Source organism: Kogia breviceps, chromosome 7 (genome assembly GCF_026419965.1).
Source record: "Kogia breviceps isolate mKogBre1 chromosome 7, mKogBre1 haplotype 1, whole genome shotgun sequence".
NCBI classification, from domain to species: Eukaryota; Metazoa; Chordata; class Mammalia; order Artiodactyla; family Physeteridae; genus Kogia; species Kogia breviceps.
The window spans coordinates 111,378,614-111,402,497 of NC_081316.1; the positions used below are offsets into that span (position 1 = coordinate 111,378,614).

The 23,884-nt window shown below is 45.3% G+C and overlaps 1 protein-coding gene across 2 annotated transcripts in view; it reads left to right on the forward strand.

Annotated features, from left to right (window-relative positions):
• The first annotated feature begins 598 nt into the window (after positions 1-598).
• GRAMD1B (GRAM domain containing 1B) overlaps positions 599-23,884 on the forward strand; it is a 251,804-nt gene continuing 228,518 nt past the window's right edge. For both annotated transcript variants that reach the window (XM_067039203.1, XM_067039204.1), the window contains exon 1: positions 599-843. In XM_067039203.1, the coding sequence (XP_066895304.1) occupies positions 818-843 (26 nt within the window). In that variant the 5' untranslated portion in view covers positions 599-817. The remainder of the gene's footprint in view (positions 844-23,884) is intronic.

The following is a 23,884-nucleotide window of genomic DNA, read 5'->3' on the forward strand; positions in this document are numbered from 1 at the left end:
CTGCAAAATGAGGGCTTTGAACCCGATGACTCCTCAAGCCCTGTCCTGCTTTGCAGTACCCAGATTTCCACACCACCCATCCAGATTCCGCCCCACTCTGGAGACCCTGCAGGTCACCTGTGGACTCGTGCTAATCCCTGCCATTCGCCTTCCTCACATGCCTGCTCATAGCTTTGCGTGGAACGCGTAGATCTGGCTTTCAGATGGGCTAGCGTCTCCTCCCAGCCACGGGGAGCTGCACTTCTGGGCTTGGTTTCCGCACTAATTTGATGGTCTGGTTTTAAAGGAACTGTCTGGTCGCGTGTCCCCGAGTTACACTGCAGTGCTAAATGTTGGAGCGAGGCAACACCGGGAAAATCCAGGCAGGCGGCCGGCTTCACCCGCGGAGGGAGGGGGAGGGGAGGAGGGAGAGGCTGAGGGGAGCGGAAACCACGGAGGTAGAGTCGGGGACGACTCGGAGAGCAGCGCAGAAGCGCCGGGAGCGGGCAAATATATATTTATAGAAAGCGGGAAGGCTACGCAGCAACACGTAGACGCCGAGCCAGCGGGAGCCTCGCGGCCCGCGGAGGGGGAGGGGTTCCTCTTCCTCCCCCGGCGCCCCCGCCCCCGGCGCAGACGGCCGCCCGCCCGGGTGCCCCGCGGCCCCAGCCGAGCCGGGCTCCGCGTCCTCGGGCTCCGCGTTCGTCCTCCTCCTCCCCCAGGTGGCACTGGCTCTCCTGTCCGCAGAGCCAGGCTCCCGGGGAGACGTGCTGAGCGGTCGCCGGCAGCCCGAGTGCCCTGGACGCCGCCGACCGGCGCGCCCGGCCCGCCAGGCCACATGAGTGCCTCTCCCAGCAGAGCCAGGTAAGAACTTCCAGACCTTCCTGAGCCCCACGAGGGGCCCACCTGGATGCTGGGGAAGAGGCTGAGGGATCCCCGGGAACCTGGAGGCTGTGGGAAGATAGGGTGGGGCGGGCGTGTCGTTCTCGCCTGAATTTTCTTAGAGCGACCTCAAAGTTACCAGAGGGCACAGTAAAGCTATTAACATGGATTGTGGCCCGGCTGTGGTGTCCACGCCTGAGACTTGGAGTCCCCAGGACACCCCTGGGAGCGACTGTTTCTTCATGAATTTCCAGAGATAGCTAAACTGGCTTCATTGTCCATTCAGTTCTGGAGACGTGCTCAGGCGGGTGGTGAGGGCAGGGCTGTGGGCACGGGGTTGTGTCTGCTGCTCTCCAGATTTCTGGCAAAAGTTTGAACTGGGGACACTGGCGTTCCTTGTTCTGGGCAGTGCCTCCCTGACCCCACCTGGCCACCCCCATCAGTCTGTGCGTGTTCTCCTCGCCTGGTGAAAGTCCTAGATTTGGAAGAGAGACAAAGTAGACATCATGAGGTTTATCTGCTGGTACCTAATAAGACTAGGGACAGGTCCTGCTTTTCCTAATTTCCTCGTAGTGTGGAAGTGGAGGTCTGGTAATTGGAGGAATTCCTGGTTTGGACCTAAGGATGCACGGGTCCCGTTCTAGAAGAAACAGAGTTACCCTTACGCAGTAGATGAAGGGTTGAGAAGGTGTGACCATTGGAATGAAGGTGATAGAGTTCAAACAATTTGTTTGCAACCATCGGCCAGCCTTACGAGTGGAGAAACTTCATTCTCCCAGAAGTTCCTTAGCAGGTGCCTAGGCTCCAAGGCCTTGTGTAAACCAGCAGCTGAGAGCGTACCCCCAGGCTCTGAGTGCTGGTGGACCTCAGAGCAGCTGTGAGAGGCAGCTCCGTCACACACCCAGGATTGGAGTAGGTTGGGAGAATTCTGCACACCACATGTACTTGGAAGATCCCTAGCTTTATCCAAGGAAGAAAAAAGAAAAAACTTGTAAAAAAATAATAAAATGTTTTCATGACAGCAACAGATGTAAAACTCCCACCACTCTGGGTGAGAACAGACATTAGTACAGAGGGCTGAGCTGTCTCCCCTGCCAGTGCCCACGTGGGCACATAACCTTTTGGAGCTACAGAAGGATGTCTTACGGATGAGGAGCCCTCTGCCTGGGGGCTTTTCAGGAGGGAAGTATCTCAGCTGGGGCTGTCTCTTTGAGCTCGGGAAACTAATGTTGGAAACAAGTTGGAAATGTTGCATTTTTGTCCCACTTTGCCCCTAATCTGATCTCGAGGCTCACTGTGGAACAGGTGCACTCAAAGAAGGGTGTCCACACTGTTCTGATGTGACCCGTTCCCCTCTGTCTCTTTTTTTCATTAAACAGCATTTAGAAGGTTAGAGGGCAACGTATAGACATGAATCTCTTGTGTGAGGAATTCAGTCTTGTGCTCTGGCTGAGGATAATGTTTATTCTGCCTGTTCAGTGGTGCCTCTGCCTTTCTTTCTTACTGGAAGATCAGGTCTCTTGCCCGTACCAGATGTCCCTATCCATGCCACCTTCGCTGCTTCTTGCAACTTGAACTGGCTGCCGTTGATGGTGTATAGTGAGGTCACCAGTGTTTGCCTGAGGCCCCTGCCCTAGCCTCATGTACTTCATTACTTGCTCAGAAGACCTTGTCCTCAACTTGCAACTTGGGCCAAGAGCTCTTTGGGGCATTGGTGTTGGTGTTCAGGAGATCCAGGGTCTCTAGTGGACATGGGGAAGTTCTGGTTTCCCCTGTCCACACTCAAAGGCTGCTAGGTTTTGGAGATTTGGGACCAGACTTTGGTGTTAGTGTTGGAAAGAAACCATTATGAGCAACTGATCGACACTTAGCCAAATTGGGGCGCTACTATAATACCCCGATGTGCCATCGTCACCAAATGTGAGTGCCTCATTTGGTGTCTTGCTCAGTTGTTTTCAAGGCTGATAGGCCTTGAATGAAATCTCGTCTGTATAAGGAGACCACATATTAAAGGGGGTCCCTGCCACCACCGTTCTGTCTTTGCTTTCGGACCGTCACAGTCACATTATGTCTTTGCAGTTCAGCTCACTGTTGACTCCCCCATCAGGGCTCTGTGGTCAGACACATGTGTAGTGTGTACATCTATAACTGAAACCACCAGCCCGGGGCTGCAGCTGCTGTCCAGAGGCATTTCCACTGCTCTGCTTCCACTGTCTGCTTCTTTCACACAGGCGGCACGTTGTTTTCAGCTGCTTGTGGTTTGGGGCTGCTATTTACAATTTTGCTAGGAATTATCACCCATTCCGATTGCCCGGCCAAGAGGGTGCTTTCTTTCTCTTGGGGTGCCTGCTGCGGTTCATACTCTGTTTTAACTTTCATGGTCCTTTTACCCTGATCAGGATCCTTTCTCTCTTCCTCTCCTTTCCCCCTTTTGCACCTGTGGATTGGTACCTCGGAAACCACATTTCATTTTCTGCCTAGGCATGATTATTCTTCAAATTGTACTAAAATCATCATGTCCTTGATGTGATCCAGAACCCTAACAGGCACAAAACAGAAACACCACATGTATCTTGGAGATGTCAGGGTTCCATATGCCCTTTATTTTGGTGTATACAAGACTCTGGCTTCTAAGGGATGCCCTAGTACCCGCTCTGCTTTGTGGGTACACATTGCACATCTGCCTATGGAATGAACATAGCCAATAAAAGGCAGGAGGATGGAAACAGTGTTACAGCAGAACAGGGTGTTTTAGGAAATGGGATATGCTGTTATGAGGGTCCCCCTGACTTACTGAGGCCTCATTTGGTGTGTGTGAAGTAAGGTTCTTTAGATAGGGGAACACTTGGCATTGGACTCGAGTACAGATCTGGAAGATGGCAATAAAAATAGGAGTGCTCTTTTAGACTGGGTTGACGTTGATGAATCTGTGAGTTAGTGATCCACTGACCACCTTTTCTGATAGGTTTTCCTCAAAGCAACTGTGAAGTTCTGTCTTCAGAGAGGAAGTCCCTGGCAATCCACTGTAGCAGAGAAAGATGGCTCCACAGGCGAGGGGCCCGTTCTGGGCACAGAGAAGGACCTCAACTGCGTTGGTTCCATTAGCCGTATTAACAGACTTGGAACAGTGTAATCCTTTGGTTTGAAACTAGGTCAAATAGTGGGACCATTCTGAGACCCCAGTGGGGGTGAATGAAGCAGGAAGCATGTCTCCCCTCTCAGCACCCATGTGGACTTCTGGCACAGCTCTGGAGCCCCTGGTTAAAGAGAAGTTTCCCTTTCTGAGCGGGGATTGTGCTAAGGTTGATGTGGAGGTGGTTACGGGCTTCAGGGGTCAGAATTGGAGAGGACAACTTGGGCATTTATTTTTTTAAAACTTCATAAAATTAAAAACTGATTTGTCCAGAACTCAAGACCAGTGAGGTGCCTCCTGCCTGCCCACCTGCCAGGAGCTGCTGAGCTCAATGAATAATAAACACATTTGGCTAGATGAGGGAGTATGTAAAAAGGCAGCCCCTGAAGCCCATCTGCCATCTGATCTAACTGACCTCTGAAATTCCATCTTTCTAACCATTTTCAGTGTCTGGGACTTGGTGGGAGGGGGAGGGGTTAAAGAGGGGAACAGGCTAGGAGAGCAATTCCTAGAAAACTTTATGAGACCCCGGGAGCCGGGCAGCCCCGGGAGGCAGGGGCAGCCCAGGTGAGGGTGTGGAACATGGGAGGAGAACCAGTCCCCGGGAAGGAGAGAAAGAAATGACACATAGAAATGATGCAGGAGGGGCAGGCGAGTGGGGCGACAGAGAGAGGAAGCGAGCCAAGTGGGAGGACAGGGGAGGGAACAGTTGGAGTAAGAGGAAAATGTGGAGAAGCGCAAGGAAGGGGGAAAAGAGCAGAACATCCTGAAAGCTGTACCTTGCTTTCAGGTTTTTTCTCTTCCTCTTTTTCCTCTGTCAGGGGGAGGAAGCAGGCGATCCAGCAGAACAGCGTGGTTTTGGGGCTGTTGGAGCCTTCTCATTGAAGCTGTCACGCCTCAACCCTTCATGGCAGCTCGTTCTATTTTTACATTGTGCAGAATTGAAATTAAACAAATGACCTGTGATGGCATTTTCATGAAGATTTTATCCAGCACACCCACACAGCCAGTGCCGGGGTGGCTGAATATTTCGCATAATATTCCCTTTAATCAGATAAGAAGGCATCCTGAGGAGAAGCCCGGGCTTTCAGAAGAGCTGCTTTGAGGAGGGTGGACAGAAGCCAGAAAGGAACCTTGTCCACTGGCTCACTTGGGCTTGTTAGCAGGAGAAATTCCAGTTAACTGAATTCTGGAGGAGCCCAGTGTTTCCCCTTCCATACTTTTTTTTTTTTTTTTTTTTTGCACTGGCTTTGATTCCAGCCTTTGTGAGACTTGGTCCAGTTCTCCTTGGAGATCTCACTGCTGGCAGAAAAGGGTTCACTCTGGCTGAACTTGCCCTGAGTAGAAGCCTTGCTTAGAATTTGGGTGCTTGCCCTGTTTGCTGGTCAGGTCAGGGAAGCTTGTGTGTACTTTGCTGGTGTGACAGTGCTTAGGTGGCAAGAATTACGATGTTGTACGTCTAGTTCCTGGTTAGAACACAGAGCAGGTAATGCTTTGTTGGCTTAGACACGGTTGGTTTAGACTTACTTCCTTAAGTCCCAGGAGGTTGAGTAGCAACTAAATGCACGTCCCTTTGCACATAACCATTCTTTTGGAGGAAAAACAACAACAGCAGCACTGTGTGTTAAGGGGACTGGTTAATAAGACAAGGTTGGTTGGGCAGATGTGAAAATGTCAGGTTTTTCAAAAGACTTGTCCCTTCCCGTGCACATGTTTGTATCTCATAGGGTATTTATGAGCTCTTTTGCCATATGCATTGAATGTTTATATGATTCACCATCTCTTAACCTCTAAAATGCTGTTTTGACAAGTCTAGCAGTCAAGAGTGGATAACAGTAAAGACTGCAATTGAGTCAGTTCTGACTTAAGAAGGAGGGATGGATGGGACAGTGAGACTCAGAAAGGAACTCTTCTTCCTGCCGGCTGGCCTTGTAGAGACTGACCTTTCCCTCCAGAACTAAACAGGCTTACTAGTCAGAGAATACTCCCTGCAGTGACTGTAAATTCCTCTCTGAAGCAGAGAGCAATTGAGAGCATTGACATGCGCCTTATGGATGTATGTTCAAAGACCTGGGGAAACGAAGGATTGACAGTCCATTAAGAGAAAAGCAGAAGCCAGTTTCCTTCCTTTCTCTCTAATGGGGCGTCTGTGTGTGTTTTCTCTCTGTATTCTTTTTTCTTGTCTATCTGGTTCGGGCAGTTTACTTGGCCTGGTTTTGAAGCCAAGGATACTTTTATGCATCTTGGGGAAAAGGGAAAAAAGATGAGCTCAAGTCAGGACTTCTTTTATTACCATCAGGTTTAAAGTACGGCCTCCCAGCTATAAAGCCCCCGTCCCTCAGTCAGGCCTCTCAGCTGCGCTGTGCTCAGAATTGAACACAGTTCCACGGTGTCAGCCCCGTAGCCATTGTAGCCGAATGTGACGGTCTCCATCATTGCTTTGTCTTATGTTTTCCCCAGACTTCTATGCTGGGACCCTGAGCTTTTCATGCTCAAGTCTTTATTCAGTTGAATCCTCAGAACAAGTTCCTCAAGTTGTTTGGAAGTGGAGAGCTGATACAAAGTCTTTATCCAACAATTTCCCCTTTCCTGGTGAGGCTGACATAGCCGTCTCATGAGTCTGGAAGTAAACAAAGTACCTTGAACTCCTCATTCTTATTATTTTATTACAACTAAAATATCATTTGTATCATATAGAGCTTTTTATTATGTTATTTAATCATCATGAGAACCTTATGTAGAATAAATTATTATTATCCACATTTTATAGTTGCAGAAACTGGGACATACAGACATGATGCCAGAGATCACATAGGCAGGAAGTGGTAGAGCCAGGACTTAAACCAATGTTCTATTTTTAAACACTAAAATCCATTCTTAAATACCATGGTATCATTCTTTCGCTTGTGGATCCTACCCTAAATTTTCAATGCCATCTTTTTTCTCAGCCTTTCTGATCAGCTTTCATTAGTTCTCTATATCTCAGCAGGTAGGGGTATACAAGGGATTCCTTAAGGTATGGACACCCATGCAAAACTAACCAAATGAATTTAGAACAGAGAGGCAGACTGTATTACTTTCCTTGACACCTACTGCCTTTCTTTTAGGTTTTGGTATGTTAACCCACTGCCAAGTTTTCTTGACATTTAAGTCAAAGAAAATACTGAATGAAAGCTGGCATTATACCTACTTCTCATAACTATGTTATCCCTCCTTTCCTCCTAGATTATCCTGAAGGAAGAGCTCTACCCCATGGGCTGCTCCAGCTAAACCAGTGGCTAAATAAATTTCTGTAAGTGTTAGAACTTGAGGGAAACTACCACTTCCAAAAGAGAGCCCTTAGGATTCAAGTCTCTATTACTTGGCCTTTTGAGGTCTTTCTTCATCTTTGCCAAGGCCATTCCTTCCATTTGAATTCAGTTGGCAACAATCAATAGAGAATGTTAATTTCTGGTCCTGGCTGCTCTTTTTCATGCATGAGCTCCACCCAGGTAAATAAGGCTGTGCTGATGGCTTTATTTAGCAGTTATCCTTCCCCAATCTGAATGATATATTTTGGCTTGTCATGAAGCAAGAACAGGTAAGCAGGGACAACAGGTCTATTTTCTTAGTGTTTGCCCAATGAAGGATGAGATGAGAGGATTTGTAAAATTGGTTTAAAATAATCGTACCTATTTATTTTCTCCCCAAGTATGATCACTCTTAACACATCTGGATGCCTCCTGCACCTGAGTTCAGTTCTAGTGCCAGGTTTTGACTCTTTTGTCTGAAGCCTGATATCTCTTAGCAACAGCCAAATTTAATTTAGACATTGAGCCTTTGGGCATCTTTTTTTTTTTTTTTTTTTTTTTCGGCTGCGCTGCAGGGCATGTGGGATACTAGTTCCCCAACCAGGGATCGAACCCGGGCCCCCTGCATTTGAAGCACGGAGTCTTAACCCCTGGACTGCCAGGGAAGTCCCCAGCCTTTGGACATCTTGTATACCTGCACTGATGACGTTACCATGATCAAGTTTGGACAGCTGATCTTGGGAGAGGATAAAAAGTGGTACCCACAAGCCTGAAATCGGAGAGAGAAGAATACAGGCATTAACTTTTTATGGATTTGATTCCTGTCTTCGACTATGGAAAGATATGAGTTGATGGACGGGAATGTAGGTTTTTCCGAGCACTGATGAAGCATCCTTCTCTCTCGTCCTTTTCTACTAGGATATATTATCTTTACCAGTTGTGGACAGGATGTAACGCGTTCTCACGACAATTTTATTCTCTTCTTCTTTATTTCTGTCATTTTTTTTAAACCACATCCTCTCTTTCTATTCTTGCAGCAAACATTTGTTAAGCAAGAAACCAAATGGGTATTGGGGATGCCGAGTTGCATATGATAATTCTTTCTTCAAAGAGCTCACGGTCTAGTGAGGAAGGTAAGCAGCGTGAAGGAGTCAGGGACAACGTGTTAGTGCCCACAAAGTGGTAAAGGATAAGGTGGCACCGGAACTGGAGCAGTGAGCGGAGCTGCCTGGGCGGGTCTGACAAGCCTTTTTCAGAAGAGCTTATATTTGAGCAGGGGCTTTAATGGCGCGTAGGCAGGCTCTAGATGGGAAAGGGTGAAATCATCGGTCAGTCAGATAGCCTGTGCAGAAAGCAGGCGTTGTGAGGTGTTTGACGTGTTCAGACCGTCAGGGGTGCTGTAGGAGAGGTGATGAGCCTGGAGCAGTGAACTGGAGTCGGATTCTGAAGGTGCAGTTACATAGCTGTCCTTCAGAGAGGCACGTAGGAGCCCCAGACGTTCTCCAGCAGGAGAGTGAGAAGAACAGATTATCGTGTTTAGGAAACTAACTCTGGCAGCGATGTGGAGGATAACCAAAACAGGGAGAGTCTGAAGACCAGTTGCCCTAAAGGGGCTGCTGAGTAGTTCAGGTGAGGTTTGGGAAGCTCACATGGGGTCTAAGCTCTGGCAAGAAAGGTTGGAATAGGCTATCCAGATTTGAGAAGTAGTTTAAAAAATTAGTCATCAAAATCTGGTAGCAGAGGTATGGTAGAGGCTGAGGGAGGGAAGAGGAGGAGCCGTGGCTTGCCTTAATGTTCTAGCTTGATGTTATCCTAACTAGGTCAGTAGCCATAAATTGAGATACGAAGTATCAGAAAAGAAGCAGAGTTGAAAGGGAGGGTAATGAGATCAAAATCGGAACGGGATGAGTATTGAAAACAGGCCATTGGAGTAGAGATGCAGGGCGTCGTTCGTAAACTCAGCTAAAACAGTTTTATTGAAGCTGTAAAGGAAGATGGAGCAAGAACAAGAGAGTACCATTGCCCAGAGCTGAAGGCAGCAGAGAGTTGAGGAATACTGCTCTCAGTGTTTGAAAGAAAGGAGGGCCTTTAGAAGAGAAGTAAGGATAAAAACAAGATTTTTAAAAAGAGGGGAAGCACTTGAATATGTCTGTCTGTGAAAGGGGGCAGCTAGACAGAAAGGGAGAGATTAAAGATACAGGAAAGAGAAGAGACAGCTAAGAGAATAGGGTCTCTAAGAACTCAAGAGGTAACAGAATCTAGTAAAAAAAAAAATAGGTAGATAGATAGGAGAGATTAAATTGTGGAGGGAAGAATGGCTAAGACCCAATATTATAAACAACAAGGTCCTACTATATAGCACAGGGAGCTATATTCAATATCCTGTGATAAACCATAATGGAAAAGAATATGAAAAAGAATATATATATATATATATAACTGAGTCACTTTGCTGTATAACAGAAATTAAACACAACATTGGAAATCAGCTATACGTCAATAAAATATTTTTTAAAAAGAACCGATATTATTTACGGCCTGCTAAGCATTGTGCTAGGTATCTTACATTTATTGATTGATTGATTTAATTCTCATTAAAACCCTGTAAGGGTGGAGAAGGAATGCCCCTTTCTTGGAAAAAATAGGAAAGTAGCAAAAGATGAGTGCTACTTTCAGAAGTGCAGATGTGAAGGACCATTGGATGTCACTTCAAGAGATAAGTTCAGGGGTAACTTGAAGAGGTAACTTCTGTGTCCTCTGTGAAGAAGAGGTGAGATAAGTTCAGGGGTAACTTGAAGAGGTAACTTCTGTGTCCTCTGTGAAGAAGAGGTGAAACCATCTTCTGAGAATAAAGTAGGAAGTGGGGTAGTGAGTTCAAGAAGAATGGAACAGTTTTAGTTCAAGGTTATTGACTGTGGGCAAGGAAGACACTTCCGTACAGAGCTGATACCCGGGCAGAGAGAGCAGTTGGTTGGCTTTCTCTTGGGTAGGAGATGTACTGGGAAGGTTTGGCAAAACCACAGGCATCGAGGGTGCTGCTGAGCCTATTCTTGGGGAAAGTGACCTAGAGGAAAGTGAAGCCAGAAGATGACCGATAAACTGGGAGAATGATGAGGAAGGAGAAGAGACTGAAGGGAGGAGTAGGATGAGAAATTTCAAAGGGTTTGAGTTTGAGATCCTGGTGACACATCTCAGAGGTCGTTTGAGATTCTAGGGTTGATATCTGGATAAAAGGTCGTTTCAGCAAGCTGCATGCCAGCGACCATCTCCCTTAAATTAGCATCGCCTTGATTGTATTATCAAGAGGTGGAGCTCCTTACTGTTGGGTGGGCGACCAAGAAAGGCTGTGAATTCAACATTGGGTAGTCCCCATCCATCTGGGATTAGCTAGGTGTGGACCTCACTGGAAACAGCATGCTGTTCAGGATGACATCTCATGGGCTATCTGCCGCTAAGTCTTCTGATGACGTACAGTTGCAGAGCCCAATTAACACGTATTTTGAAAAATTTCAAAAACATGGGATTGCAAGCTTTTTCCACCTGGACTTTTGAAAAGTCCAAGCCACAGAATCTTTTTTTTTTTTTTTAATGGGCGTTTAAACTTAATTAATTTAATTTAATGTAATTTTACATCATCAATGCCTTAAAATAAATTTGTCCCTTCCAGAGAACAGTTCTTAGCTCTCACTGTATGAAACTTTAGGTTCATGAAGTGAATTTTTTAGACCATTCCCTATACCTCCATTCCAGCCAGGTAACATAATGGTTTCCGTTGTCATCCACGCTGGCCTGTTCTGTAGGATTGGTTCACCGCTGAGCCACATGCTTCCTACAATCGTTGTCACCAGAAGCCACGCAAATGATGGGCCTGCTGAGGCAGACAAAGGATCTTTCTGTCATTCAGGGAACAGCACCAGCAGGGCTGTCTGGCCCTTGCCGACTTGTTCTGTTAGAGTTCTCTGTGGCTTATCCAGCCTAACTCCCTGTCCCTGTCCCCTCCCCCTCCCTGTTTCTAGGTGTCTTTTGCTGCATCATCACGACATCTGTAGTTTGGTGCGACTCCCTGTCTTTGTTCTATATGCAAATCAGAAGAACACAAGTCTCTAGGTATCTGTAAACAGCTGATGTCATCCAAAAAGAGCTTGAAGGGGAAAAAGGGGAGAAAAATGTCTCAGCTCTGTTTCATCTGCCTGTTTATTTGTTTACTTCAAGCACAGAGCACTGAAGCAAGGTTTTAAAACATCCTTTCTTTGTCAGTCTGTTATCCTTTCTTCCAGGTATTTCTCATTTCTTCCACTGCTGTTCCAGTAGGAGACTAAATGTAGGGCTTCAATGTAGGTGCAGGCACATTACCCAGGAAACAATCTGTAAGAGTGTCCTTCTAATGACTCGGTCATTGCTTAGTTTTATGATGAGTTCTGGATAAGAAATATTAAAAATTAAGATCTCAGTTGGCTTCTCTGGCTTCACTGTCATGTATTCCTGGCAATTTAGGAGGCTAGAATCATCTCCTTTAACCTTTCACAGATGAGGAAAATGAGGCTCAGAGAAAAGTCGGTCATCCAAGTCCATAAAGCTGGTTGGTGGCAGACCCTGGACCAGCGCGCACATCTCCAGACACAGAGTTTAGGGTCATTAATGGAATCTCCCGTGGCTGAAGGAGGGTATTTTGAAGAAGGGTAGAATGGTGTTCCCATTTCGGTGACAGCCTGTGGGGCGACCTGTCCGGTATTCTGGTCCTCAGTTTGCCTTCTGTGTAGATTATCTTGTAAAGTTTTCATCCTGCACTCCCTGGATCTGTCTCCTCTTCCCCTCGTTGTCTGTGGGTGTATGTTTAAGGCAGAGCAATTTGAACAGGTAAATTTTGTTTTACCACCACACTTTAAAAAATCATATGCACACTAGCAGCAAATAAAAATTAATCACCTGATTATTTATAGCATCACCCTCTGTTCACAGTCAGAGATCCACGTTGATAACTTGTGTTGATAGTTGCGAGCTGACCCTTTCTGAAGCATTGTTAGTTTCTTACTCAGCAGAGAGACTAGAACCAGGCACAGCGGCAGTAAAGTTTGCCTGGTCTTATAGCTGGAAGGGTTTGGGGGTGTGGATGAATTTTCAATAGCGTGGGCACAGATTTCCGGGATGGCTAGTCACCAGTTACCCAGCTTCCGGCCAGCTAAAGCATGGCATGGTCTCCCTGTATGACCTGCCCTCGCAGGGGAATCTGAGTCAGTGCTTTCCCTTTCAGAAAAAGTAGGAGTTCTCCCAGATCACTGCCTTGTCAGTCGGTCGGATGGATTACATACTTAGGGCTGCAGAAGCTGGTACTAAGCAAATGACTTTTGTCATTCCCCAGGAAAGGCATGCTGGAAAAGGGTAAAACATGCTTAGAAAGAAGGAACTCTACAAGGTATACCTCTTACATATACAGGTTGGAGAAGATCATTTGACCATAGATATGGAAACCCATTAAACCGCTCATAAGAAAATCATGGAAGTCTGCTGAGAAAGTTTTCTGGTCTCCCATCCTTGTCTCCTCGAAACATGAGTTAATAACCTATATTGTGGAACCCTCAAAGAAATCATCCAGGCTTTTTTTTTTTTTTTTGCCAGAGCTTGAGGTCCCTAAGAGTTTAGCTGTACAGAACTCATGGTCATTTGGAGAATTGTTTCCTATTTGCTGATTATTTTGTTCTCTGATTTGGTTTCCCCAGGGAGAATCCCATCTGGACAAAATATCAGTTAACAGCCATGTAGCCATCCATGTTAATAGCTTTACTGAGTGTGTAGTTAGACCTGCTAGCTGTGGAGAGCAATGTGAGATGTGGTAGGTGTTTCAATATATTGATGGTCTCTATGCTTTGACAGTTTTCCTGGTCTTGTTCAAATGCTATTAACTGCTTCCAAAATGTTACGAAGTATGTGTTTGTTATCTGGATTGTCCCTATGTTATCCGTGTTACTGTTTCCATCTGTTCTTAATTTACTCGTTCAGTAATTTTGTGTTTTGTCTGCCCAGTTACCCCCTGCCCCAGTCAAACTGAATCTGGTTTTCCAAGGTAGACCATTTCGCTCTTGAGTCTCAGAGATGGAAAATGTGAACACAAAGTAAACATTACTCTACTACTTAGAGGCCCCTTTCTTACGATAAACCACTGTCTCTGTTGAGCTCTTAACTGAAACCACAGTCCAGAGTTTCAAGGAGCCATCTCTCAAACGTGGGTGTCGTTAAGGTCTAGAGATTTATAACCACAGATTTACTATCTTTGGAATAAAAGCCAGAGAGCAGCCTAGCTCACGTCCAATGCAGGAAGGGCAAGTTAAAGATAGTCTTGGCATCCTTCAGATCACTGACCCTACAGGTTGACAGCCTTCATGTCTTACTTTGGTAACAGCCTCCTGGTGCACTCGTCTGCCATTTGGTTAAATTGTCATGGAGCAACTGACGGTGATCCTCTGCTTTTGTTTCCAGATCACCCAGTGTAGAGCTGATGGGCTGTCACTCTGTGCTGAGTGCTTAACGACAGATGTGGGAGAAGCAACCCCAGGAATGAGCTATATAAAACATCATTTAAAGCTCTGTTGCTTAGTTGCCACAGCTTAGGTGGGGCACGATGGCATCTGTCTTCCTCAGTGTCACATAGAGTAAGAAAGTACTCCTCTTCTGTGAGTGAGCTTCCCTCAACGTAGTCACAGAGTTTTGATAAAAGGTATCCATTTGGCCTCGGCATTGATCTAGGTCTAATCTATATCTGAAGAATTATCATCCTTTTCGTCATCATCAGCAATTTTTATTGAAACTTTTATCATGGGCCAAACCCTTCGCTAAGCACATGCATTCCTGGTCTCACTTAGCTCACAGCTCCACCATGAGTCACTACTATTAATTTCCCAATTTCACAGATAAGAAAAACCAAGATTTGGTGACTTCCTCAAGGTTATTTGCCTAGCATTCAGAGCTGAGATGCTAATCTAGGTCTGATTTCAAGCCTGAGCTTTCAACACAGCTGTGTTACATGAAACAAAGCTCTAGGAAACTACTTACTGGGCATTGCCTGCATCAAAAGTACGAAGTTAGGCTTATGGACGGCACAAAGAAGCATAAGATACCCCCCCCCATCCCCACATGGCTCCAAAAGTTGTTGGGCAAGAAGTCATTTAAAAATAATTAACAATACACTAAATGCCCAAAAGGTGAAACGTAATAAATATTGTATGAATAAGGAGGGGAGGTCTTGGAGAAAGTGAGATTCACGCTGGGCCTTGAACAGCGGGCAAGATTTACATAGATGAGAAATAAATAGGAAAAGCATTTCATCCAGGGGAGGTGATGTGAACAGATCTTAAGGATGAACAAGTACAAGGCACGTTATATTGTTGAAGGGTGGAGGATGATGGGGCTGGGGTAGATGATGTTATCTATGAATGAAATATTTGTCTACTCATCTGTTTGGTCAAAGATATTTAATGAATGTCTACTCTGTGGAGGTGTTCTGGAGGGGAAGGGTGAGAGATAAGTTTGAAAATGTAGATTAGAGCCTCACTGATATAAAGCTCAGGAGCTGGGACTTTCTCTTGTAGACTCAAGGTTTTCAGGCTGTAGGCTAGGAGTTACAGATGGATTTGAAAACCTCCTCTGACAAATTTTCAAACTGGTTGCCTCTGTCACGTCCCCCTTCCTTAAGTTTTTCTGGACTTCACATTGAGGGGTGGGCGTCCCTCTGACAAAGACATCCGGTTATCTATATGGAGAATGCCCATGTTTAAGGTGTGGGGGAAGAAGGAGAGCCTATTAAAAAGTCAAAGAAGGACCGGTTGGGGAATTAGGCTACTGTCAAGTCACCAAAGCTCAGAAGGAGAGAGTTTGAAGAAAGTGTGGAGGGAAGCGGGTCATGGGTGTTAAGATGCAACAAGGAGAAAAAAGGAGATTGCAGACCAAGAGAAGTTTGATGATTGACTTTGATGATTGGTCCATCAGTGACCTCAGAGAACACGTTTCAATAATGCAGTGGGGACAGTAGCCCTGTTGCAGAGGAACAATGAGCAAAAGGGGAGGACATGGTCACAGTAGTACAACCTGCCCATTTTACAAGGTCAACGGCCAAAGCAGGAGAGCGTGAAGATACTAATAACAGGGTCACAGAATTAATCAGAGATTTTTTTTCTCAAAATGGACTACACCAGTACATATTTGAAGATGTAGGATATAGACAGAAGAAGAAACTGAAGCAATTGAAAACAAAAGATGTAACAACTTTTTGTTACAAAGGTGGAAGGGAGCGCTTCCTGTCTGTGAGCTGGGATTGTATAGCATTATATTCTAATGATACCTGGATGAGTAGAACTTTTAAAAACCGGCTGGTTTCATTGGTACCAGCTGTTACCTCCTTCCCATATCCCCACTCAGTTCTCTGCCCTTAAACCATAAGTGCATATTATCCTTAAACTTGCCTGCTACTGGATGGGGACCATATGGCAGTGATTGTTCATTTACCTTTGGAACCGTCTTTTTTCTCAAGCAAGTGAACTTCTTGTTGACTGTGTTTACAACACTCTAAAGAATTTCTGTCTAGTTGGCTGTTTGCTTCAGACTCCTGTTCTTCATGGCTCAGGACTGTTGGATTACTGAAGCTCTTCTCTTTCGTATAAATGAATGAATGAATGAATATTTGGCACAAAAATTCATCCACCCAGCAACATGTATGTATGTATGTGTGTATATACACACACCTGAAACACAGTAGAAGCTCATGTGTCCCAGACTCTGTGTTAAGTATTAGGGTTGCAAAGAAGAGTAAAGTTATAGGCCCTGTTGTTAGAGAAATTCTCTCTTTAGGGGAGAAGTTAAGATTTGTAAAGAGACACTCTATCTCTAACACGAGTAGGGCAAAGATAGAAGTATGTCCAGGTGCTCTAGTAATAGAGAAGACACTCAGCCCTTCCTGGAGTATGGAGAAAAATGTCCTGGAGGAGGTGATGCTTAAGCATTTATATTTTGAAGGGTAAGACAGAGTAGGCAAAGAAAAGTGGGAAGTACCACCTAGGCAGAGAAAACATAAGCAAAGTCATAGGGGCCAAAGAAAGTACGGTTTTATAGGAAGCATTCAGTTATTTTAGCCAGGAAGGAAGGGCAGGGGGGCTTGGGTGCCATCAGCATAGGTTGTGGCCTGGGTAATGACCTTCTCCCGGCTGAACCAGTACACATCCGGTTCGTGACCAGGTTGGTTGTTGAAAATGGACAAGCTCCAGCTTTCTGCCATAGAACTGACTTCCCTTTTACCTCTTTGCATGCCTCACTGGGCTCTAATAATGATTTATTCTCGTGCTGGAATGATGCTAGATACTGTTGAAGCCTGTGCAGGATGGAGTTAAGGATGTAACAGCAGAATAATAAGGACCATGTCCTTCCTCAGGTTGCTCATGACCTCTATATGGAACAGTTTCAACATCGTATAAGAGAAGATGGGAGCAAATGGTCCGTATAGTGTCAGCAACCAGGCCTGGGCCCACAGGTCTCTCGCAGGTTGGGTTTTAGTGATTCAAGGTCAGGTGCCACCACTGCACCTCTCTCAGCACTACTTTGCAGAGTTGTCTGGCTGGTCTGCCTCATGCCAGCGTGTCAGGAATCAGTCTCTGGTCGGCAGCGCCCCATCCCCCCACCTTACCTTCACAGATACACACGTGCTTGCTGGAGTATATACCATGTCTCCAGTCCCTCTTGCATGGCCAACATGTCAGAAGGAAAGAGCATAGCGCTGGCATACCCATTCAGTTGATTTCTTTCTCAGCTTGAAAAAATATCAAAGCAGTATGACAGCATTACAGAAATGTCTGGAAGAAATGGACAATCGCCCATAATCCTACCTCCCTAATATAACGGAGGTGTCATCTCATGTAGTTTTTATCATGGAAGTAATGCTTTTTTGCATGCTTGTAATCAGGAAGTGGGCACAGTTTTGCATCCTGCTTATTTACAGAGTTAGAGCTTGTAAAAATACGTTGAGTAGCTGAATATTTATGCATAGTCTTCACAAGAACAAGGTGTAGTACTTCAGTCCCGTTGTCGTTACTATAAATTGTTATCCGTTTTCTCTATTTAATTAGCAGTGGGTGCTATGCAGATTTGGGGGCACACTACTTCTAAGGTGTAGCTTTTGAGCTTTGATACAGACAATAGGAAATATCTTAGCGTGGAATCAGGAGACTTGACAAGAATTGGAACCCTGATGGTTGGGAGTGAGATAAGGGTCACTGTGGTCCTCTGCAACCCGAAGATGAACCACTTTAAGTGCAAAGACAGTCTCTCTCTCATTCGTGACCAGGGGCACGATTCTCTTTTTCGTTTCTAGTTGCCCAACTCTTGCCCTTTGCTCTGGTGGCTATTCAAGGAACAGGAACTTTCTGGGTTACGGGAAGTGAGGGACTTGGACCAGGTTCTTGGAATCGGAATTCTCTCCCTCCACAAGGATTGTGTCTGGGTTGCTATCCCTGCTCACTCTGTGATCCAAGTAGTTGCTCTGTTGCAGAATTACCATGGGATTTTGGAAACTCAGTAACCGCTAGTTAACTAAAGTAACACATGTGGAATTACTGTAGTCCACCATTCTTGTAGTTCAATTCTGCAAGTCTTACACCCACAAAATTTACCTGGGGTTCCACCTACCATACTAATCGACGTCATCCTTTTCTCTCCCACCCATCCCTACCTCTTGAATCATTCCCAAGAGCTGCTGTAAAAGAACACCAGTGTCTACTTTGGCAAACAAACGTCACCTCCCTTTGACCATTCCTCTTCTCAGCTCCTGAATTCCTCCGACAGTAGAATAAATAGATCCAATAAGACAAGATTATTGCATTCATTTCCTTTAGGCTGACTTATCTTGGGAAGCACCTCCTCTGTCTTGTCTATGCATGTTGCACCGGGATGATAGCTGTTATGAAAATCTAAAGATAAATGCCTCAAAACGTTGGCAGCCAAATTCCAGAATTTATCTCACTCATGCAAACTGAATGAGAAGTTCTGGGTGGACTAAGCATTAATGCTAAGAGGGCAGAGTGTGGGCTGGGTGCAGGAAAAAGGGGAGTTCCCTTGGAAGAACTGAGTCACAGAGTCTCTGGAGTGTGACATCTCAGCAGTCATGCCATCAAAAAAGAGGAGAAGGAGACTCTGTCACCAAGGAAGCTGGAACCAGGTCTGGGAAACATCAGAAGCAGCAGAGGAGGAGGCAGGAAGCAAGCTATAAGGGAAGGTTGTGAGTTGTCCACATGCCCTGTTTAACTGTTCCTGGCTTTTATTAAGCTCCCACAGCGACAGATCTCTGAACTGGACGTGCGCCCTGCCCTGTGCCCACAAGTACCACCCAGAATAGCTGGAAGATAATATATACTTAAAAGTTTCAATGGCTCTCTGTTATTCTCTATAAGGGAGGTCCTAACGTAGGGACTTGAAGAGAAAGGTCAGATACCCAAAGAAAAGACCCACAAAAGATATTGAACTTGAATGAAGTGGATTTCCCTTCACGGCCATGTGCTCCCAGCTGAAAGAGGGCATCCACGTGGATGGCGGTGGTTTTGCCGCTTTGTATGTGGCCCCTCTGTGTTTTAGATTGAGCGTGGAAAAGTGCTTAGCATATGGGAGGCACTCAGGGCTGCTGTGTCCCCATCTTTTTTGTTTCCACTTAGCACAGACATATGGCTTTTCCTACAGGCACAAAGCCAAGGGCCTGTGGGTTGTGGTCAGAGCACTGGACTTGGTAATAGTCATCAGAGCTCCCTCTTACTGAGTGTATCCTGTGTGCTGGTGACTTGGTGGAAGGTATTATCTTTCCCATTCACTTCTGAAGACACTGAGGCTTGGAGACCCTGATTAACTTGCCCAAGATCATGGCATTAGTCAGAGGAAGACTTGGCATTGGAACCCAGTTTCATGGGATTCCAAAAGCTGTGTTTTCTATTGCTGTGACACTCTGTCTGTCAGAAACCAGAAGAGCTAGTTTTGATTCCCAGCTCTGCTACTTCCTAGCTGAGTATTTCCTCACTCTGGCCCTCAGTTTATTCATCTGTCAAATGGAGGGGTTATGCTAGGTGTTTTCTGACATCAGGGCACGAACCCGTGTCCCCTGCATCGGCAGGCGGACTCTCAGCCACTGCGCCACCAGAGAAGTCCTTTCCTATTCTTTTTTTCCCTCACATCAGCCAATTTCAGTGGGAGGTGTCAGAGGAGCTTGAAGCATTGTACTGTGTCAGCCTCAAGAGGGATGAGGGAAGGTGGAGACCAGGAGGAAGGGAGGGAGGAAGGAGGGCTGGAGAGCAGAGTTAGAGGGATAGAATTAGGTCAAAACCATGGGTTATGGCTTCAGAACAGCTTTCAAATATTCAGTGCAGTAGAAAGCATATGAAAGGCTAGAAAGGAGAGAAGAAAAGAAACACAGATTCATAGTGTCTCTGATTTGAAGGGACCCAGTAAGGCGTGAGCTCCGACCTTATTTAATTATTTAAATCCCAAGCCTTACAACATCCCAGTAAAGCTTTCTAACTTGAAAGCTTTCTTTGCAGGGAACTGTCTCCCTCCCAAAGGCAGGCCATCTGACTGCAGGACAGCTCAGGCTGGGGGGATGGGCCCTTCTTTCAGTTGAGCTGATTTTTTTAAAAACTTCTGTTGTCTGGCTTTAATTTGGACCTTCTGGGTTACATTAACTTGATTCCGTTTTTGTTTTTGTTTTCCTTTATTTGAGTCCTTCAAATATTTCAAAGTAGCATCATGTTCCACTTATGGCTTCACTACTGTACAGGAAAGGCCTGACCTTGATTTTTTTTATTAAACATGTTTTGTAATCTTTTGGTTCTCTACTCCAGCCTCATTGTCCTCTGGAAGCACTTCACTTGGTTGGTGTCCCCTTAAAAAGTAGAACCCCCAGAAATGAGCACAGTATTCCTGGGAAATCAGTTGGAGAGTAGAGCAGGCATTCAGACATTTGGACATGGATGTAACCCAAGGTCAACTTAAATTTTTTTTGCAGCTGCTTTATGCTTTTGACATATAGTGAGCTTATAGTGAACTAAATTTGCATACCATCAATCAGATGGCTACAACTCTTCCGAATATGCAATCATCTTACCTACATTTCTTTTCTTTTTTTTTTTTTTTTAACATCTTTATTGTAGTATAATTGTTTTACAATAGTGTGTTAGTTTTCCCTCTACAACAAACTAAATCAGTTATACATACACACATGCTCCCACATCTCCTCCCTCTTGCATCACCCTCTCTCCCACCCTCCCTATCCCACCCCCCCAGGCGGTCACACAGCACAGAGGTGATCTCCCTGTGCTATGCAGCAGCTTCCCACCAGCTATCTAATTTACAATTGATAGTGTATATATGTCCCTGCCACTCCCCCACTTCGACACAGCCCACCCCTCCCCCTCCCCATATCCTCAAGTCCATGCTCGAGTAAGTCTGTGTTTTATTCCCATCCTACCACTAACCTCTTTTTTTTTTTTTTTTTTTTTTTTTTTTTTTTTTTCTGTACGCGGGCCTCTCACTGTTGTGGCCTCTCCCGTTGCGGAGCACAGGCTCCGGACGCGCAGGCTCAGCAGCCATGGCTCACGGGCCCAGCCGCTCCGCGGCATGTGGGATCTTCCCGGACCGGGGCACGAACTCGTGTCCCCTGCATCGGCAGGCGGACTCCCAACCACTGCGCCACCAGGGAAGCCCCCACTAACCTCTTCATGACATTTTTTTCCCTTAGAGTCCATATATATGTGTCAGCATACGGTATTTGTTTTTCTCCTTCTGACTTACTTCACTCTGTATGACAGACTCCAGGTCCATCCACCTCATTATAAATAACTCAGTTTCATTTCTTTTTATGGCTGAGTAATATTCCATTGTATATATGTGCCACATCTTCTTTATCCATTCATCTGTTGATGGACACTTAGGTTGCTTCCATGTCCTGGCTATTGTAAATAGAGCTGCAATGAACATTTTGGTACATGAGTCTTTCTGAATTATAGTTTTCTCAGGGTATATTCCCAGTAGTGGGATTGCAGGGTCGTATGGTAGTTCTATTTGTAGTTTTTTAAGGAACCTCCATACTGTTCTCCATAGCGGCTGTATCAATTTACATTCCCACCAGCAGTGCAAGAGGGTTCCCTTTTCTCCACACCCTCTCCAGCATTTATTGTTTCTAGAGTTTTTGATGATGGCCAATCTGACCGGTGTGAGATGATATCTCATTGTAGTTTTGATTTGCATTTCTCTAATGATTAATGATGTTGAGCATTCTTTCATGTGTTTGTTGGCAATCTGTATATCTTCTTTGGAGAAATGTCTATTTAGTTCTTCTGCCCATTTTTGGATTGGGTTGTTTGTTTTTTTGTTATTGAGCTGCATGAGTTGCTTATAAATTTTGGAAATTAATCCTTTGTCAGTTGCTTCATTTGCAAATATTTTCTCCCATTCTGAGGGTTGTCTTTTGGTCTTGTTTATGGTATCCTTTGCTGTGCAAAAGCTTTTAAGTTTCATTAGGTCCCATTTGTTTATTTGTGTTTTTATTTCCATTTCTCTAGGAGATGGGTCAAAAAGGATCTTGCTGTGATTTATGTCGTATAGTGTTCTGCCTATGTTTTCCTCTAAGAGTTTGATAGTGTCTGGCCTTACATTTAGGTCTTTAACCCATTTTGAGTTTATTTTTGTGTGTGGTGTTAGGGAGTGTTCTAATTTCATACTTTTACATGTAGCTGTCCAGTTTTCCCAGCACCACTTATTGAAGAGGCTGTCTTTTCTCCACTGTATATCCTTCCCTCCTTTATCAAAGATAAGGTGACCATATGTGTGTGGGTTTATCTCTGGGCTCTCTATCCTGTTCCATTGATCTATATTTCTGTTTTTGTGCCAGTACCATATTGTCTTGATTACTGTAGCCTTGTAGTAGAGTCTGAAGTCAGGGAGCCTAATTCCTCCAGCTCCATTTCTCGTTCTCAAGATTGCTTTGGCTATTCGGGGTCTTTTGTGTTTCCATACAAATTGTGAAATTTTTTGTTCTAGTTCTGTAAAAAATGCCAGTGGTAATTTGATAGGGATTGCATTGAATCGGTAGATTGCTTTGGGTAGTATAGTCATTTTCACAATGTTGATTCTTCCAATCCAAGAACATGGTATATTTCTCCACCTATTTGTATCATCTTTAATTTCTTTCATCAGTGTCTTATAGTTTTCTGCATACAAGTCTTTTGTCTCCTTAGGTATTACCTACATTTCTTATCTTGTTAGCAATGATGTAAAGATACTGCTGCATGCATTATTAAAGTCTAAATATTTACTGTTTTGCAATTCCCTTATCTATTATTGTAGTCTAATAACTGTGTCAAAAAAGGCAGTGAGAGGGCTTCTCTGGTGGTGCAGTGGCTGAGAGTCCGCCTGCCGATGCAGGGGACACGGGTTCGTGCCCCGGTCCGGGAAGATCCCACATGCCGCGGAGCGGCTGGGCCCGTGAGCCGTAGCCGCTGAGCCTGCGCGTCCGGAGACTGTGCTCCGCAACGGGAGAGGCCACAACAGTGAGAGGCCTAAGTACTGGGGAAAAAAAAAAAAAGGCAGTGAGGTTCATTTGACATTCCTCGGTTTTAGAGAAGCTTTCCTGGCTGCTATTGGAAGCGGCTACGCTTTCTGAGTGTTTATAAACTCGTCTTGTGAAGTAATCTAGTTTTGGAATTCTGCTAGAGATCCAGTTCATGCTTACTGGTCTATACTTTGTAGAATGTGCTTTTTTTTTTCTTCTCATTTTTAAAAAATTGGGGTAGTTGCCCACTTTCAGTTTTACATAATCGTTTTTATTCTTCATAATTACACACACACACACACGTACATATGCACACATAAAGCCAGTGGGAGAAAGTGTATATGAAGGAGCAGCAAAAGGGCATCAGGAGGGTTAATGGTGAAGCATCCATCTGACAACTCAGGTTCGGAGGCAGAGGGAGGAAACTGAGGAATTGGAAGGAAGCCTCCAACAGACCCCTTCGGGGATCAGAAAAGGCTCTTTAAAGGATGATGTCTTTGCTACCACGCCCAGTTCAGGGCTGCGCTAGGGTGATGCATGTGAAGCACTGGCCTCGAGCACAGAATCTAAGAAGGTAACAAAAAATCTCAGTTATCAAGATAAAATATTAGTGCAATATATATATATATATATATATATTTTGCGGTACGCGGGCTTCTCACTGTTGTGGACTCTCCCTCTGCGGAGCACAGGCTCCGGACGCGCAGGCCCAGCGGCCATAGCTCACAGGCCCAGCCGCTCCGCGGCACGTGGGATCCTCCCGGACCGGGGCACGAACCCATGTCCCCTGCATCGGCAGGCGGACTCCCAACCACTGTGCCACCAGGGAAGCCCCGCAATATACTTTTTGAAATAATAATATGCAAAAAAATCCTGAATATCAAAACTCTAAATGACAAGATCAGTATTACAGTTTCTCCTGGTCTGTTTTTCTTTTTTTTTTTGTGGTACGCGGGCCTCTCTCACTGTTGTGGCCTCTCCCGTTGCGGGGCACAGGCTCCGGACGCGCAGGCTCAGCAGCCACGGCTCACGGGC